Below are 13,018 nucleotides of genomic sequence, written 5' to 3'. Positions count from 1 at the left end.
GCGCCTCTGAGGGCTCGGTGCCAGTGACTTTAAAATGTAACAACGACACCCCCGGGGCGCTCACGTCCCCTCCCGGTGCCCGGTGCCCGGATGGGAGTGTCCGGAGGGCGCTGTGGGGCCAATCCCCATCCCAGCCCCCTCAGGCTGCCAGGAGATCCCTGGGGTTGTCCTGAGGGATTTGAGAGCACCCAGCACAGGTTTGTACCATCCCCAGCCATAAAGTTTCCTCATCCCTGAGAGCTTTCCCATGGCTTTGGGACATCCCCATCCCATCTCCAATTCCATCCCCATCCAATCTCCATCCACATCCCATCCCTCCCCTTCCCCACTCCTGTGAGGGATCCATATCCCATCCTCATCCCCATTTCACCCCATCCCATTTCCAGCCCTGTCCCCATCCTCATCCCACCTTCATCCCTGTCCCTATGCCATCCTCATCCTCAACCTCATCTTATGCCCATCCTCATCTCCACCTCACTCCATTCCATCCCCATCCCTATCCCATCCCAATCCTCATCCTCCTCCCATTCTCATCTTCATCTTCATCCCACCCCCTTCCTCATCCCCATCTCATCCCATCCTATTCCACCTCATCCACAACTCATTCCAGTCCTCATCCTCACACCATCCAATCTCCATCCCATCCCATCCCACAGATCCCATCCCGTCCCTCAGGGCAGGAAGGAGCTCAGTAGTCTCAGCAGAGCCAGAAGGGCCCCTTGGCTGCCACAGGAGGGATAAACAAGGAGCAGATTAATTAAAGCTCAATCAGTGCCATCCCTGAGCCAGAGCCACTTCAGACCTTTTCCTTTCCATCCCCTCAAACTCCTGGAAGGAGGAAGGATGGGGGATGTGAAGGATGTTGGGATGTGAACCCAGAGCGAGGGCCCTTGACAGTGAGATCGCTCTGAAGCTGCAAATAAACCACACAACACCAGGCCTGTATCGAGCTCCTCCGGCCTCATTAGTGGGATCAGCTAATTAGGAAAACAGCTGGGAGTGTTGGGAAAGTGCTGCTGTCTCCAGAGGGACAAAGGGACAGAGGGGAGAGGTGGCATTGACCTGCTGGCAAGGCTGGCCCTAGCCCGGGGTGAGATAAAGGGGAATTGTGGAGAGGAACATTCCCAACATCCCAGCAGTGAAATCCCTGGGACGCCGCTGCCTCCACCCCATCGTCCTCTGAGGAAAGCCCAGAGCTTCTCCCCACAGAATCAGCGGGGGAATTCGGGCAGGACCTGGGGCAGAGCAGGGGGAGCCAGCCCGGCTCGTCCCAGCCTTCATCCCACGAGGAAGAGAGCAGCGCGGCTGAGCTGGGCTCCGGGAAAGCTCGGGAGCGCTCCAGCGGGGATCCCTGATGAACAAAAACCCTGCCAGGGCTTCAAATGCAATTAAGCCACTTAATTTTCCTCCCTCCCCCCGTCCTGCGCCGCCTGCCCAGCCCCGTCCCCATCCCCGGGGAGCGGAGCCGGGAGCAGCGGCGGCCCCGTCCCTGGGGAAGGCGGCTCCGCCTCGTCCCTGCCGCTGCACAGGGAGCTCCGCTGGGGATTGGAGGGGAAAAGCCCAGAAATTGGCCCTGTTATCCCTGCTGGGATTTGGGTGGTGACAAATTAATGAGTTTCCACCCCAGAGCCTCTGGAGAATTAACTGGGAGGGAGATTCGTTAACATCGAGGAGCAAATTGATCTGTTAAAAAAAAGAAAAAAAAAACCAAAGGGAGGAGATTTTCAGTCAGGCTTTGCTTTTTGGGGGTTGTTTCTCCCAAAAAGCCACTTGTTATTATCGGCACTTCCCCCTTCGAGTGCTGGGATCTCAACCGCAGAATCTGTCACTGGAGACTCCCTGTGGGTCACAGATCCACGTGCCCCAACCCATCCCGAGCTCCAGGGGAGGAGGGAATTTCAGCAGAGTTGGAAAAATCCACCCCCAAGCCACGATTCCCCGGGAGGAGCCCTGCCCTGGGAGCTGAGATCCCACAGCATCGGGAATTGCTCACCCCTGAAATCCCCTCTCCGGAGCGCGGCCGTGCTGGTTTTCTGCTGCCGGAGAGGGAAATTTCTCCCTGCTAAAAAATAGCTGAAAGGGGACCCCAGCTGGCTGAAGGCAAGGGCGGCTGCAGCGGCAGCGCGGCCGGGAGGCAGCGCCGGGCTCGGGGAGCCGCGGGGCCGGGTCCTGGGGCTCGGGGGGGATGGAGGGTTCGGCACTCGGGAGGCCGGAGCAGCCCGAAAATTCCCGGCAGCGGAGAATTGGATGATGAGGCTGAGCACGTGTCCCTGCAGGAGGCGAGGGGGGGCTCGGTGGAGCAGTTGTTGGAGCAGCAGAAATCCTGTTCCAAGATTTTCGGGGTTCTTGTGACAGCGCCAAGATGAGAGGCACATCTGGAGCCTGTCCAGCCGTGCCTCAGTTTCCCCGTGGCTCTGACGCATCCTTGGTGGCCGGTGAGGACCTGGGAGGTGCCAACTGTTCCACTTTTCTCTCTCCCACCCTGTTCCAGCTCTGGGAATCGCGTCCCTCCGGCCCCCAGGCCCTTCCCTCCCACCACGGCACCTCCGAACGTGCGGAGCAGGAGCCTTGGCAGCCTCCCTGTGCCACTGTCCCCACCTCCAGAGCTGCCACCCAGGCACGGGGGACACCGTGATCCCCCAATTCCCAGAGGGCCGGGGGCTGCTGGGACAGCCCAGCCCAGGGAAGGGCGATGGGGGATTTGGGAGGGAAGCTGTGCCCACTCCGGGGAGCATTCCTTGCCGTGTGCCTGAGCGCAGGGATGTCACAGGGGTGGCACAGGGATGGCACAGGGACACGGATGCTGTGTGGACATGGCAGAGTGGGGACCTGCCCTGGCGCAGGAGCCCAGCTGTGATTAATCAATGTCCAAGTGAGAAATAAGGTGAAGAATGTGACCAAGGCTGGGGGCAAGCGGGAGATGGCTGGAACAGGTGACAGGGATGGAGGGGTTTGCTCCTGGCCCTGTTTCCTGCCTCTTCCAGGGCTCATTTTTTCTCTGCTGTGGGAGCAGGAGGTCTGGCCGTGGGGTCCCTGTCACCTCTCAGCACCCCGGGGACCTCGGGGTGGTGGCTGGCCCAGGGTGGCACGTCCAGGGGCTTTGGGGTGGTGGCAGCCTGGGGTGCCAGGTGTGGGGACACAGGGGTGACAAGCGCCCAGGGGTGCCGCGTGCGGGGACCTGGGGGTGGCGACTGTCTGGGTTTGGGGTGCCACATGCGGGTGATGGCCCCTTGGGATGGTGACAGTCCCGGATGCCTGGGATGGTGACAGTGCCCTGTGCCGGGACCTCGGGGTGACAACTGCCCGGCCATGGCGTGCTGCGTGTGGGGACCCCGGGGTGGCACCTGCCGGGACAGGGGGTGCCACGGGGACCCCCAGCCCTGCCTGCCGACCCCCAGCCCCCCCAGCACCCCCAGCATCTCGCACTGCCCCTCGCTGCGGCCCGGGACGCTCCCCCCTCGCTGCCGCACTGCCCCCCCCGCCGCCCCCCCCGGGGGAGGCCCCACCTCCCCCCCGCCCCCAGCCCCATTTCCCGGGCGGGACCGTTCAAAACCCGCCCGGCGCCGCCGCTCCCCGGATTCCGCCGCCGCTTCCCGGGGCCGGGGCCGAGGATGCTCCGGCTGCCGGCGGCGGCGGGGGGGCGGCGGGTGCGCGGCGGGGGCTGAACCGCGGCGGCAGCGAGCCCCGGCCTGCCCGGGACACTTGGCGGGGAGGAAGAACAGGAGGAGGAGGAGGGAGGAGGAAGACGAAGAGGCCGCCTTCAGCCTCGGCCCCGCCATGCCGGGCCCCGCCGGGGAGCGTGGCCCGGTGGCAGCGGCTCCCCGGGGGCTGTGAGCGGCCCGGGGCCGGCGGAAAGGGGGCCCCGGGAGGAGGTGGGGGGGGCTCCGGGCGGAGGGGGGGCCCCGAGCGGCATGGCCAGCGCCGTCCCCCCCGCCGCCGCCGCTTGCACCGGGATTTAACCGGGGCTTGGATGCTTTCACCTCCCGTTTCCACTTCGGGAGGGCATGTGCGCGGGGGAAGCGGGCCGCCCCCAGCGGAGCCCCCCCGCGCCCTGACTCCACCGTGAGGGGCTCGGCCGCCAGCCCCGTCCCGCCGCCGGCCCCGGAGGACGGGGAGCGCCCGCCCCGGCCCCCCCTGGCCGGTGGGTACCGGGCGGGGGGCGCCGGGTACCGGCAACTTGTGTTTAGCGTCCGGCGGTACCGACTGGGGGGAGCCCCCCCTCTACCCGACGAGATTTGGGTTTAAACTTTGGGTTTTGGGGAGCCCCGAAGATGCCTTTCCACCCGGTGACGGCGGCGTTGATGTACCGGGGGATCTACACCGTCCCCAACATCCTCGCCGAGCAGCGCCCCGTGGAGATCCCCGAGGATGAGCTGGAGGGTGAGCGGGCTCGGGGGGCTGCGGGGCTGCCTGGGGATCGGAGGGGGTGACGGGGACATCCCGTGGGATTGCGGGGTGAGGAGGTTTGGGGGTCCGGGAAGTCCATCCCGCGGGATGCGGCTGTGCGGGAGTCGGGGTGCGCGTTCCCCCGGCGCCGTGGGGAGGCTGAGGGCGAGCGGGATGCGGATGGATGGAGAAGGAGGAGGAGGAGGAGAAGGAGGAGGGGAAGGAGGAAAGCTGAAGCGGGGAGGCGTGCGGGGGTCCCGGGCCCCCGGTTGTGGCAATATGACACAGCAGGGACCGGCGGCAGTGGCGGGGGGCCGCTTTCCCCTCCGCGGCGCGGCGGGGTCACCCCCTCCCCGCTGTCATAATATGACAGTGGCTGGTGGCGCGGGGGACCCGAGGGGTGGCTGTCACCCGTGCCACCTCCCGGGTCACGGCAGCTCCACGCAGTCCCGGTGTCACCGGACTCCGGCCGGGAGGAGCGGCCGGCGGGGCTCTGCCCACCCGTGCGATGAGAGGGGCCGAGCTCAGCTCGCTGCCGCCACAATGGCTTTTTCCACCCCAAAAGTTTGCCGGGGTGGCGGGACGGGCACTGGCGGTGCCCGGCTTTGGGGTGTCCCTGGGGAACCCGGGGGAAAGGGGTGCAGCACCCCCGGCCCCAGACCCGGCACCAGGGGGGAAACTGAGGCACGGGGGGGTGACCCTACCATGTCCCCACTCTGCCTGGGGAGAGCACCCTTGGCCCAGCACCAAACCTGGAGCCCTTGGCATCTCCGTGGGGAAACTGAGGCAGGGAGTCACAGGGCTGGGGGTGAGAAGAACCCCAGAGTCCATTTGGGAGCCCCGAGCAGGCGCTCACACCAGCGTGCAAGGGCTCTGAGTGTGTGTGTGTGTGTGTGTGTGTGTGTGTGTGTGAGTGTGTGTGCAGCTCTGCAGGGTGTGCGTGTGCGCTGACGTGCCTGTCACAGCCTCACTGCAGGGGCTCTGTGTGTGTGCACAGGCATGGCACACCCCCTGCCTGCACAGCGTGCTGGGGTGTGCTCACACGTCTGTGTGCTCACACGTCTGGATGCACATGCACGGCCTCGCTGCAGAGTGGCTCCGTGTGTGTGCCAGTGCCACCATGTGTGTGCCAGTGTCACTGTGTGTGTGCCAGTGTCACTGTGTGAGTGGCTGTGCCAGCGTCACCGTGTGTGTGGCTGTGTCAGTCTCTGTGGCTGGGCCCGTGTTTGTGTCACTGCAGCACGTGTGTGTGCCCATGCACAGCCTGGCTGCAGGAGGTGTTTGTGTGAGTGTGCACAGCAGCACAGCAGGACGGGCTGATACGCACAGCCCTGCTGCAGAGGGGGTTTGTGTGCCTGTGCACGAGCACAGCATCACTGCAACCTGCTGGGGAGAGTGTGTGTGTGTGTGTGTGTGTGTGTGTGTGTGTGTGTGTGTGTGTGCAAACACCAGCACAGCCCTGATGCAATGGGGCTGTTTCTGTGTGCACACACAAGTGCAGCTGTGCATGGTGTTGGTGTGTCTGTGTGCACACACGAGTGCAGCTGTGCACGGTGTTGGTGTGTCTGTGTGCACACACAAGTGCAGCTGTGCATGGTGTTGGTGTGTCTGTGTGCACACATGAGTGCAGCTGTGTGCACGGTGTTGGTGTGTCTGTGTGCACACACAAGTGCAGCATTGCTGTGGCGTGGCTGTGCAGGTCCATGCGTGTGCACACACAAGTGCAGCAGCACCACTGCAGGGAGGTGTGGGTGTGCAGGCACAGGGATGTCACTGCAGGGGGGCTGTGTGTGTGTCTCTGTGTGTGTACATGCACAAGCACAGCTGTGCTGGGTGTTGGGGTGCACACACAGGGGCAGCACCACTGCATTGTGGTTGTGCATGTCTGTGTGTGCACAAGTGCAGCATCACTGCAAGGAAAGTGTGTGTGTACATGCACCAGTACCTCAGTGCAAGGTGTTTGTGTGTTTGTGCACATGCACAGGTACAGCATCACTGCCAGCTGTTGGGGTGTGCACATGCACAGGTACAGCATCACTGTGAGGTGTTGGGGTGTGCACATGCACAGGTACAGCATCACTGCGAGGTGTTGGGGTGTGCACACACAGGTACAGCATCACTGCCAGCTGTTGGGGTGTGCACATGCACAGGTACAGCATCACTGCCAGCTGTTGGGGTGTGCTGTATCCATGCACATGCCCGTCTGTGCATGGGGGCTGTGAGTGCAGCCGTGTGTGTGTGCACGAGCACATTGCTCCAAGGTGCTGGGCTGTGTGTGCACACTCACACGTGTCACTGCAATGTGTGTGCACACAGGTACAGCATCACTGTGACATGTTCTGGCTGTGTCCCTGTGTGGGCATGCACAGTGTCCGTGCAAGGGGTGTGTGTGTTTGTGTGTGTGTGTGTTTGTGTGTGTATTTATGTGTGTGTGTGTGTGTGTGTGTATTTATGTGTGTTTGTGTGTTTGTGTGTATATTTATGTGTGTGTTCATGTTTGTGTGCGTGTTTGTGTGTGCGTGTTCATGTGTGTGTGTGTTTGTGTGTATGTTTGTGCGTGTACTTGTGTGTGTCTTTGTGTGTGTTTGTGTATGTTTGTATATGTGTGTGTGTCTGTCTGTGTGTGTGTGTTTTTGCACACCTGGGCACATCCCTGCAAGGTGTTGTTGTGTGACACCAGTACAGCATCACCGTAAGGAGTGTGTGTGTGTGTCTATGTGTGTGTGTGTCTGTGTGTGAGTGTGTGTGTGTGTGTGTCTGTGTGTGAGTGTGTGTGTGTGTGTGTGTCTGTGTGTGTGTCTGTCTGTGTGTCTGTGTGCGTGTTCACGTGTATGTGTGTGAGTGTGTGCGTGTGTGTGTGTGTGTGTGTGTGTGTGTGTCTGTCTGTGTGTCTGTGTGTGAGTGTGTGTGTGTGTGTGTGTCTGTGTGTGTGTCTGTCTGTGTGTCTGTGTGCGTGTTCACGTGTATGTGTGCGTGTGTCTGTGTGTGTGTCTGTGTGTGTCTGTGTGTGTGTGTGTGTCTGTGTGTGTGTGTGTGTGTGTGTGTGTGTGTCTGTGTGCGTCTGTGTGTCTGTGTGTGTGTGTGTGTGTGTGTGTGTGTGCACAGGTCCGGTGTCACTGCCAGGGGTGTCCCAGCCTCACTGCAGTGGGGTATGTGCACGTCCTGCAGCTGTGTCTGTGTGTCTGTGTGTCTGTGTGTCCATGTGTCTGTGAGTGTGTCTGTCAGTGTGTCTATGTGTGTGGCTATGTGTCTGTGTGTGCATGTCTATCTGTGTGTCTCCCCATGTGTCTGTCCGTGAGTCTGTCCGTGTGTCTGTGTGTGCTCACACCCCTCCCTGGTGTCCCTGTGCCACTCCCCGTGTCCCTGGGCTGTTGTCCCAGCTCTCCCAGTCCCTGCTGTGGTGTCCCCCCCTCCCTCAGCAGTGGGGACCGATGGCACTGCTGGGAGCCCCAGGGGGACCCCACAAGGTGCCAGACCCCCACGGGCTGCCACCTCCTCCTGTCCCCCTGGCATGGGGACACCGGTGACATCCTGATATGGCTTCACACTGGGGCTGAGCAGACTCAGAGCAGGGGGTGCTCAGTGGGGAGCCAGGACCCCACTCTGGCCACTGCCAGGGCCTGTCCTTGCCTGTCCCCCAACTCCCTGAGCCATCTGATGAGGAGCCACCTTGGAGCTCTTTGGGATGAGCATCCTTGAAGGATGAATTTTGGGGGTGCCTGGAGTGTAGTGAGGCCCCCCAGGAGCACAGGGAGAAGCTGGAGGATCTCCCTGCCCAGGCAGGGACACTGGCCATGGAGAAGCTCAGACTGACACGCCAAAATCCCACAAAAGTCTCCCAAAACACCTTGAAGACATCACTGATGTGACACCATCCAGGCAGGGATGTTCCCAAGCACTTGGGTTCAGTACTGTCACCCAACATGGGTTTTTTCCCCAACCCCAAAGTTCACAGCCCATTTCTCCCACTTGGATTCTCCAGCACGAGTCCCCCTGGCAGCCACATGGAGAAGGAAGAGGCACCAACATCCTGGCCTGGCTTCCCAGGGTCCCGCACACAAATTCCCTGGTCCTTTCCCATCAGCCTGGTTCCAGCTTCGCACATCAGGTGGCATCAAAAAGCCAGAAACTGCCCCAAAAAGGAGCAGAGTCCTGAGTGCAGCAGGAGGTGGGGTGGAGTCAAGGGACTTCAGGCCATGCCTCAGTTTCCCTGCAGCATCTCCCTGCCACCCTGCAGGGATCTTCCCCCACATCCCAGGGGTTCCTTTTGAGCCAGAAACCCCCAAAGCTCCCAGTTCCATCTCCTCTGCACCAGACAGGGCTGAACACTGCAGCAATTTCACCAAGATTTGGGATTTTTTTGGGTGAAGTGTGGCACAGCTCCAGCACCCACCCCTGGACCCCAGGATGGGGGCATAGACCCACCCCTAGGACCATGGGATGGGGCACAATCCCACCCCGAGACCCCGAGATGGGGACAGTCCCCAGCCCCCGTGGATCCTCAGGGATGCTCCCGGCTGGATGCTGCGGCCCCGTGGGGATGCCCCTGTGGCAGTGCCCACCTGGTGGCACCCCAGGCTCAGGCACAGCCAGGGATGCGGTTTTAGGGCAGAACGCCGCGGTTTTAGGGCAGAACGCCGCGGTTTTAGGGCAGAACGCCGCAGTTTCGGCTGCAGCAGTAGCAGGGGCAGGGTGGGTGCTCGGGGTGACTGGAATTGGGGCAAATATTTGGGGTCTGTTGGGCAGGTGGGACCCTGCTGGGGAGGCCGGGGGGGCAGGCGGGACCCCCACAGGGGTTCCGTGGGGGCTGGAGCGGGAAGCTCAGCCAGACTCACCCCTGCTGCCCCCACAGAGATCCGGGAAGCCTTCAAGGTGTTCGACCGCGATGGCAACGGGTTCATCTCCAAGCAGGAGCTGGGCACGGCCATGCGCTCCCTGGGGTACATGCCCAACGAGGTGGAGCTGGAGGTCATCATCCAGCGCCTCGACATGGACGGTAGGAGCCCCCCAACCCTGGGGGGGGACGGGGACGGGACCCCCAGCTGGGTGAAACACACAATGCTCCCGTATTCCCACCCCTCGTGCTGGACAGACACGGGACGTGGGATGAGACTGAGCCAGGCTCTGCCTCCCGCTGGAGCCTCCCCCTCATCCACCATCATCATCATCATCATCATCATCATTGACACTGCAGCTTTGTTTGGGATGATTTAAGGATCCTGGATGTTTGTGGGATGCCAGACCTGATGGGACCACGCTGCCGAGGCTGGATCCCACACCCAGGGGTGGATCCTGCACCCTGGGTCGTGTCCTCAGCACCCAGCACCCATCACCTTCCAGCACTCGCTGCCACCGTGACCCTGTCCCTACCCCTTCCTCGCCCATAAGGACCTGAAGGAGCTCCTTAATTTATTGCTTTTCCTTTTTCCCCCATTTAAAAGCCTTTCCGGCAGCGCTGCCAAGGCGCTGCTCCCCTCATTACTCATCGTTAGTGCTGCCCTGACAGCCCCATGCCAGCGTCCCCCCCTGCCAGGGGACACGGCCAGAACGGCCACCAGGCACCCCCAGAGTCACAGCCACCACCAGGGTCACAGCCACCACCGGGTCCCTGCTGGAATTGGGGTCCCTGCTGGAATTCAGGCTCCAACTGTCGTTCAGAGTCCTGGACAGTGCTGGGCTTCCCCAGCCCGTACTGGGGGCTCCAGGTGATACTGGGTGTCCCCAGGTCACATTGGAAGGGGGCTCAAATGGCATTGGGGGTCCCCAGATGTTGCTCTACCTGGCAGTGAGAGTCCCAGCCAGCACTGGGGACCCCAGCCAGTGTTGCCATCCCAGCTGGTGTTGGGGACACCAAACTTTGTTGGAGGTCCCCACCCAGTGTTGGAGTCTCTGGTTGGTTTTGGGGGTCTTCAGCCAATATTTGTGGTCCACAGTTAGCCCTGGGAGGCCTCCAGATGGCATTGAGGTCCCAGCTGGAACTGAGGTCCAGCTCATGTTCATGTTCTGGATGATGTTTGGTTTCCCTAGCCAGCACTGGGGTCCCAGATTACATTCTGGGGGGACTAGATGGTATTAGGGTGTCCCCAGTGGGCCCTGGGGTCCTGGCTGGCACTGGGGACCCCATCCAATGCTGGGCATCCTGGCCAAAGTTGGAAGTTCCCTAAATTTGCTGGAGGTTCCCAGCCGATCTTGAGGTCCCCAACTGGTTTTGGGGATCTGTGACCACCCATGGGGCCCTTTCTGGGAGGGGGAGTGTCCCATGTGCCCCATGGCCAGGCAGGGGGTGACAGCCAGCCCTGTGTCCCACAGGTGATGGGCAGGTGGACTTTGAGGAGTTTGTGACATTGCTGGGGCCCAAGCTCTCCACCTCGGGCATCCCAGAGAAGTTCCACGGCACCGACTTCGACACCGTCTTCTGGAAGGTAGGGACACCCCTGTCCCCCACGGGATGGTAGGGACACCCCCAGTCCCCTTGGGAACACAGGGACACCCCCAGTCCCCTTGGGAACACAGGAACACCCCCAGTCCCCTTGGGAACACAGAGACACCCCTGGTCCCCTTGGGAAGGCAGGGACACCCCTGTCCCCAAGGGAAGGGAGGGACACCCCCATCCCCTCCTGGGGCATGACCTCAGAACCTGCACGAGGGAAGGCTCAGGGTCAGGGCCAAGGTTGGGGTTGGGATCAGGGATAGGATGAGGGTCAAGGCTGGAATTGGGGTCAGGCTGAGGGTGAAAGTCAGGCTCTGGGTCAAGGATGAGGTTAGGGTTGGTTTAAGAGTCAGGATTAGGTTTAAGATTAGGGTTAGGGTCAAGCTCAGGCTCCAGTTCAGGGTTAGTGTAATCCTTGGGGTCAGGGTCAAGGTCAGCAATAGTTTAAGGGTTGGGGTTAAGGCTAGGTTTAGGATCAGGGTTCAGGTTGGACTCAGGGTTAGGACTCAGGTTTAATGGTGGGGCCAGGGTCAGGACTGGGGTCAGGAACAGGTTCAGGGTCAGGATTGAGGTCAAGGTCAGGACGGGGGTCAGGGTCAGGAGCAGGATGAGGCTCAGGATCAGTGTCCTGGAGCACCCCCTGTGCCCCTGTCACGAACAGGCCACATTTGGTGCCAGCACCCTCTGTGTGCCCCCGCTCTGCTGGGTGTCCGCACGGCACCAGGCCTTTCCCAGACAATTCCAGGGTGACCCACCCAAACCACCACACCCAAAGGTTCTGGGGGACCCCAGAGCCCCCTGTGCTGCCGGCCATGGGGTCACCCCGAGTCCCCCGGTCCCCGCAGTGTGACATGCAGAAGCTGACGGTGGACGAGCTGAAGCGGCTGCTGTACGACACCTTCTGCGAGCACCTGTCCATGAAGGACATCGAGAACATCATCATGACAGAGGAGGAGAGCCACATGGGCACGGCCGAGGAGTGCCCCGTCGACGTGGAGAGTGAGTGCCGGGCTCCGGGAATGCCAAACCCCCCACGGGGATGCCAAACCACGGGGATAGCACTGCTTACCCTTAGTACCAGGAGAGTGTATTTGGGATGGGGGTAACGCGCTGTTTGTCCCACCCCCAGCCTGCTCCAGCCAGCAGATCCGCCAGACCTGCGTGCGGAAGAGCCTCATCTGCGCCTTCGCCATCGCCTTCATCATCAGCGTGATGCTCATCGCCGCCAACCAGGTGCTGCGCAGCGGGATGAAGTAACGGGGCAGCCCCGCCGCCGGGGACCCGGAGCGACAGCGAGGGAGGAGACACCTATAAATATCTATAAATATCTCTATGTACATCCATCTGTGGCCCAGAGACGTGACCCCCCCGGGCGGGGGGCAGCCGAGGGGACAGAGCCGCGCCGGGGCCCCGCCGTGCCGGGCGCCGCCGTCGCTGCTGTTGGCAGAGCACGGAGACTTTGGTACCGACACCGACCCCCCTCGCCAGACAAAATCCGACCCGTGAGTGCATGTGACGTGCATGGAGCCCCGTGAGCCCCCTCCCGCGGCGGATCCCGTCGGATTCTCCGATCTAGCGTTAGAGCTCATATTTAGGATAAACCAAATCATCCCCTAAGCAATACACGCGCCTGAGATGGTTCCTAGAGCCGGGAGCGTTTGCATGGACTTGGCTGCCAAGGGCTGGATTCCACCCCCCCCAGAGCCCCTCCCTGTCCCCGTGCCGTGCCTCGGTTTCCCCAGCTGCCCGGTGCGGGGACATTCCTGACCTCCTGCTTGATGCACTTTGAGCCGACCCCCCTTGGGAAGAGCCGGAGCGACCCCGAGGCCGGGGAGCCCCGCACGCCCCGGAACCCCCAGCCTGTATGTAGCACCCACCTGGGCACGGACTGGTTGGATTTGGGGCCGTTTCTCATTCTTTGGAGTTTTTGGGGTTTTTGGGGTGGTGGTTTTGTTTTTGGTTTTTTGTTTCTGTTTTTGGTTTTTTTGGTTCTTCCTGGTTGGTTGTTTCCGATCTGAAATAAAACTGGGATTTCTGAAGCGCTCTGGGCTGTGGGGGCTCCTGGAGATGCTGGGGTGGAGGGAGATGGGGTGGGGCCCTGGGAGCACCCGTGGGTGCTGCTGAGTCCTCCTGGCACGGGAGGTGGGCACTGGTTTGGGGGGCTGTGACCCCCAGACTCTGGGGGCTGGAGCATCCCTAAAC

General features: G+C 61.7%; 2 protein-coding genes across 3 annotated transcripts in view; both read left to right on the top strand.

The window, feature by feature from the left end:
- Window positions 1-13,018, top strand: part of UQCR10 (ubiquinol-cytochrome c reductase, complex III subunit X) — a 149,339-nt gene that overhangs the window by 115,580 nt on the left and 20,741 nt on the right. The gene's annotated exons all lie outside the window — the stretch shown is intronic.
- Window positions 3,669-12,859, top strand: CABP7 (calcium binding protein 7). Its single transcript, XM_066562155.1, has 5 exons — window positions 3,669-4,380; window positions 9,239-9,382; window positions 10,696-10,808; window positions 11,662-11,815; window positions 11,946-12,859. Exons 1-5 carry the CDS (start codon window positions 4,272-4,274, stop codon window positions 12,071-12,073), a joined length of 648 nt encoding a protein of 215 aa, XP_066418252.1. The 5' UTR covers window positions 3,669-4,271; the 3' UTR covers window positions 12,074-12,859.

Source organism: Molothrus aeneus, chromosome 18 (genome assembly GCF_037042795.1).
Source record: "Molothrus aeneus isolate 106 chromosome 18, BPBGC_Maene_1.0, whole genome shotgun sequence".
NCBI classification, from domain to species: domain Eukaryota; kingdom Metazoa; phylum Chordata; class Aves; order Passeriformes; family Icteridae; genus Molothrus; species Molothrus aeneus.
This window is presented reverse-complemented; position numbering and strand designations above follow the sequence as displayed.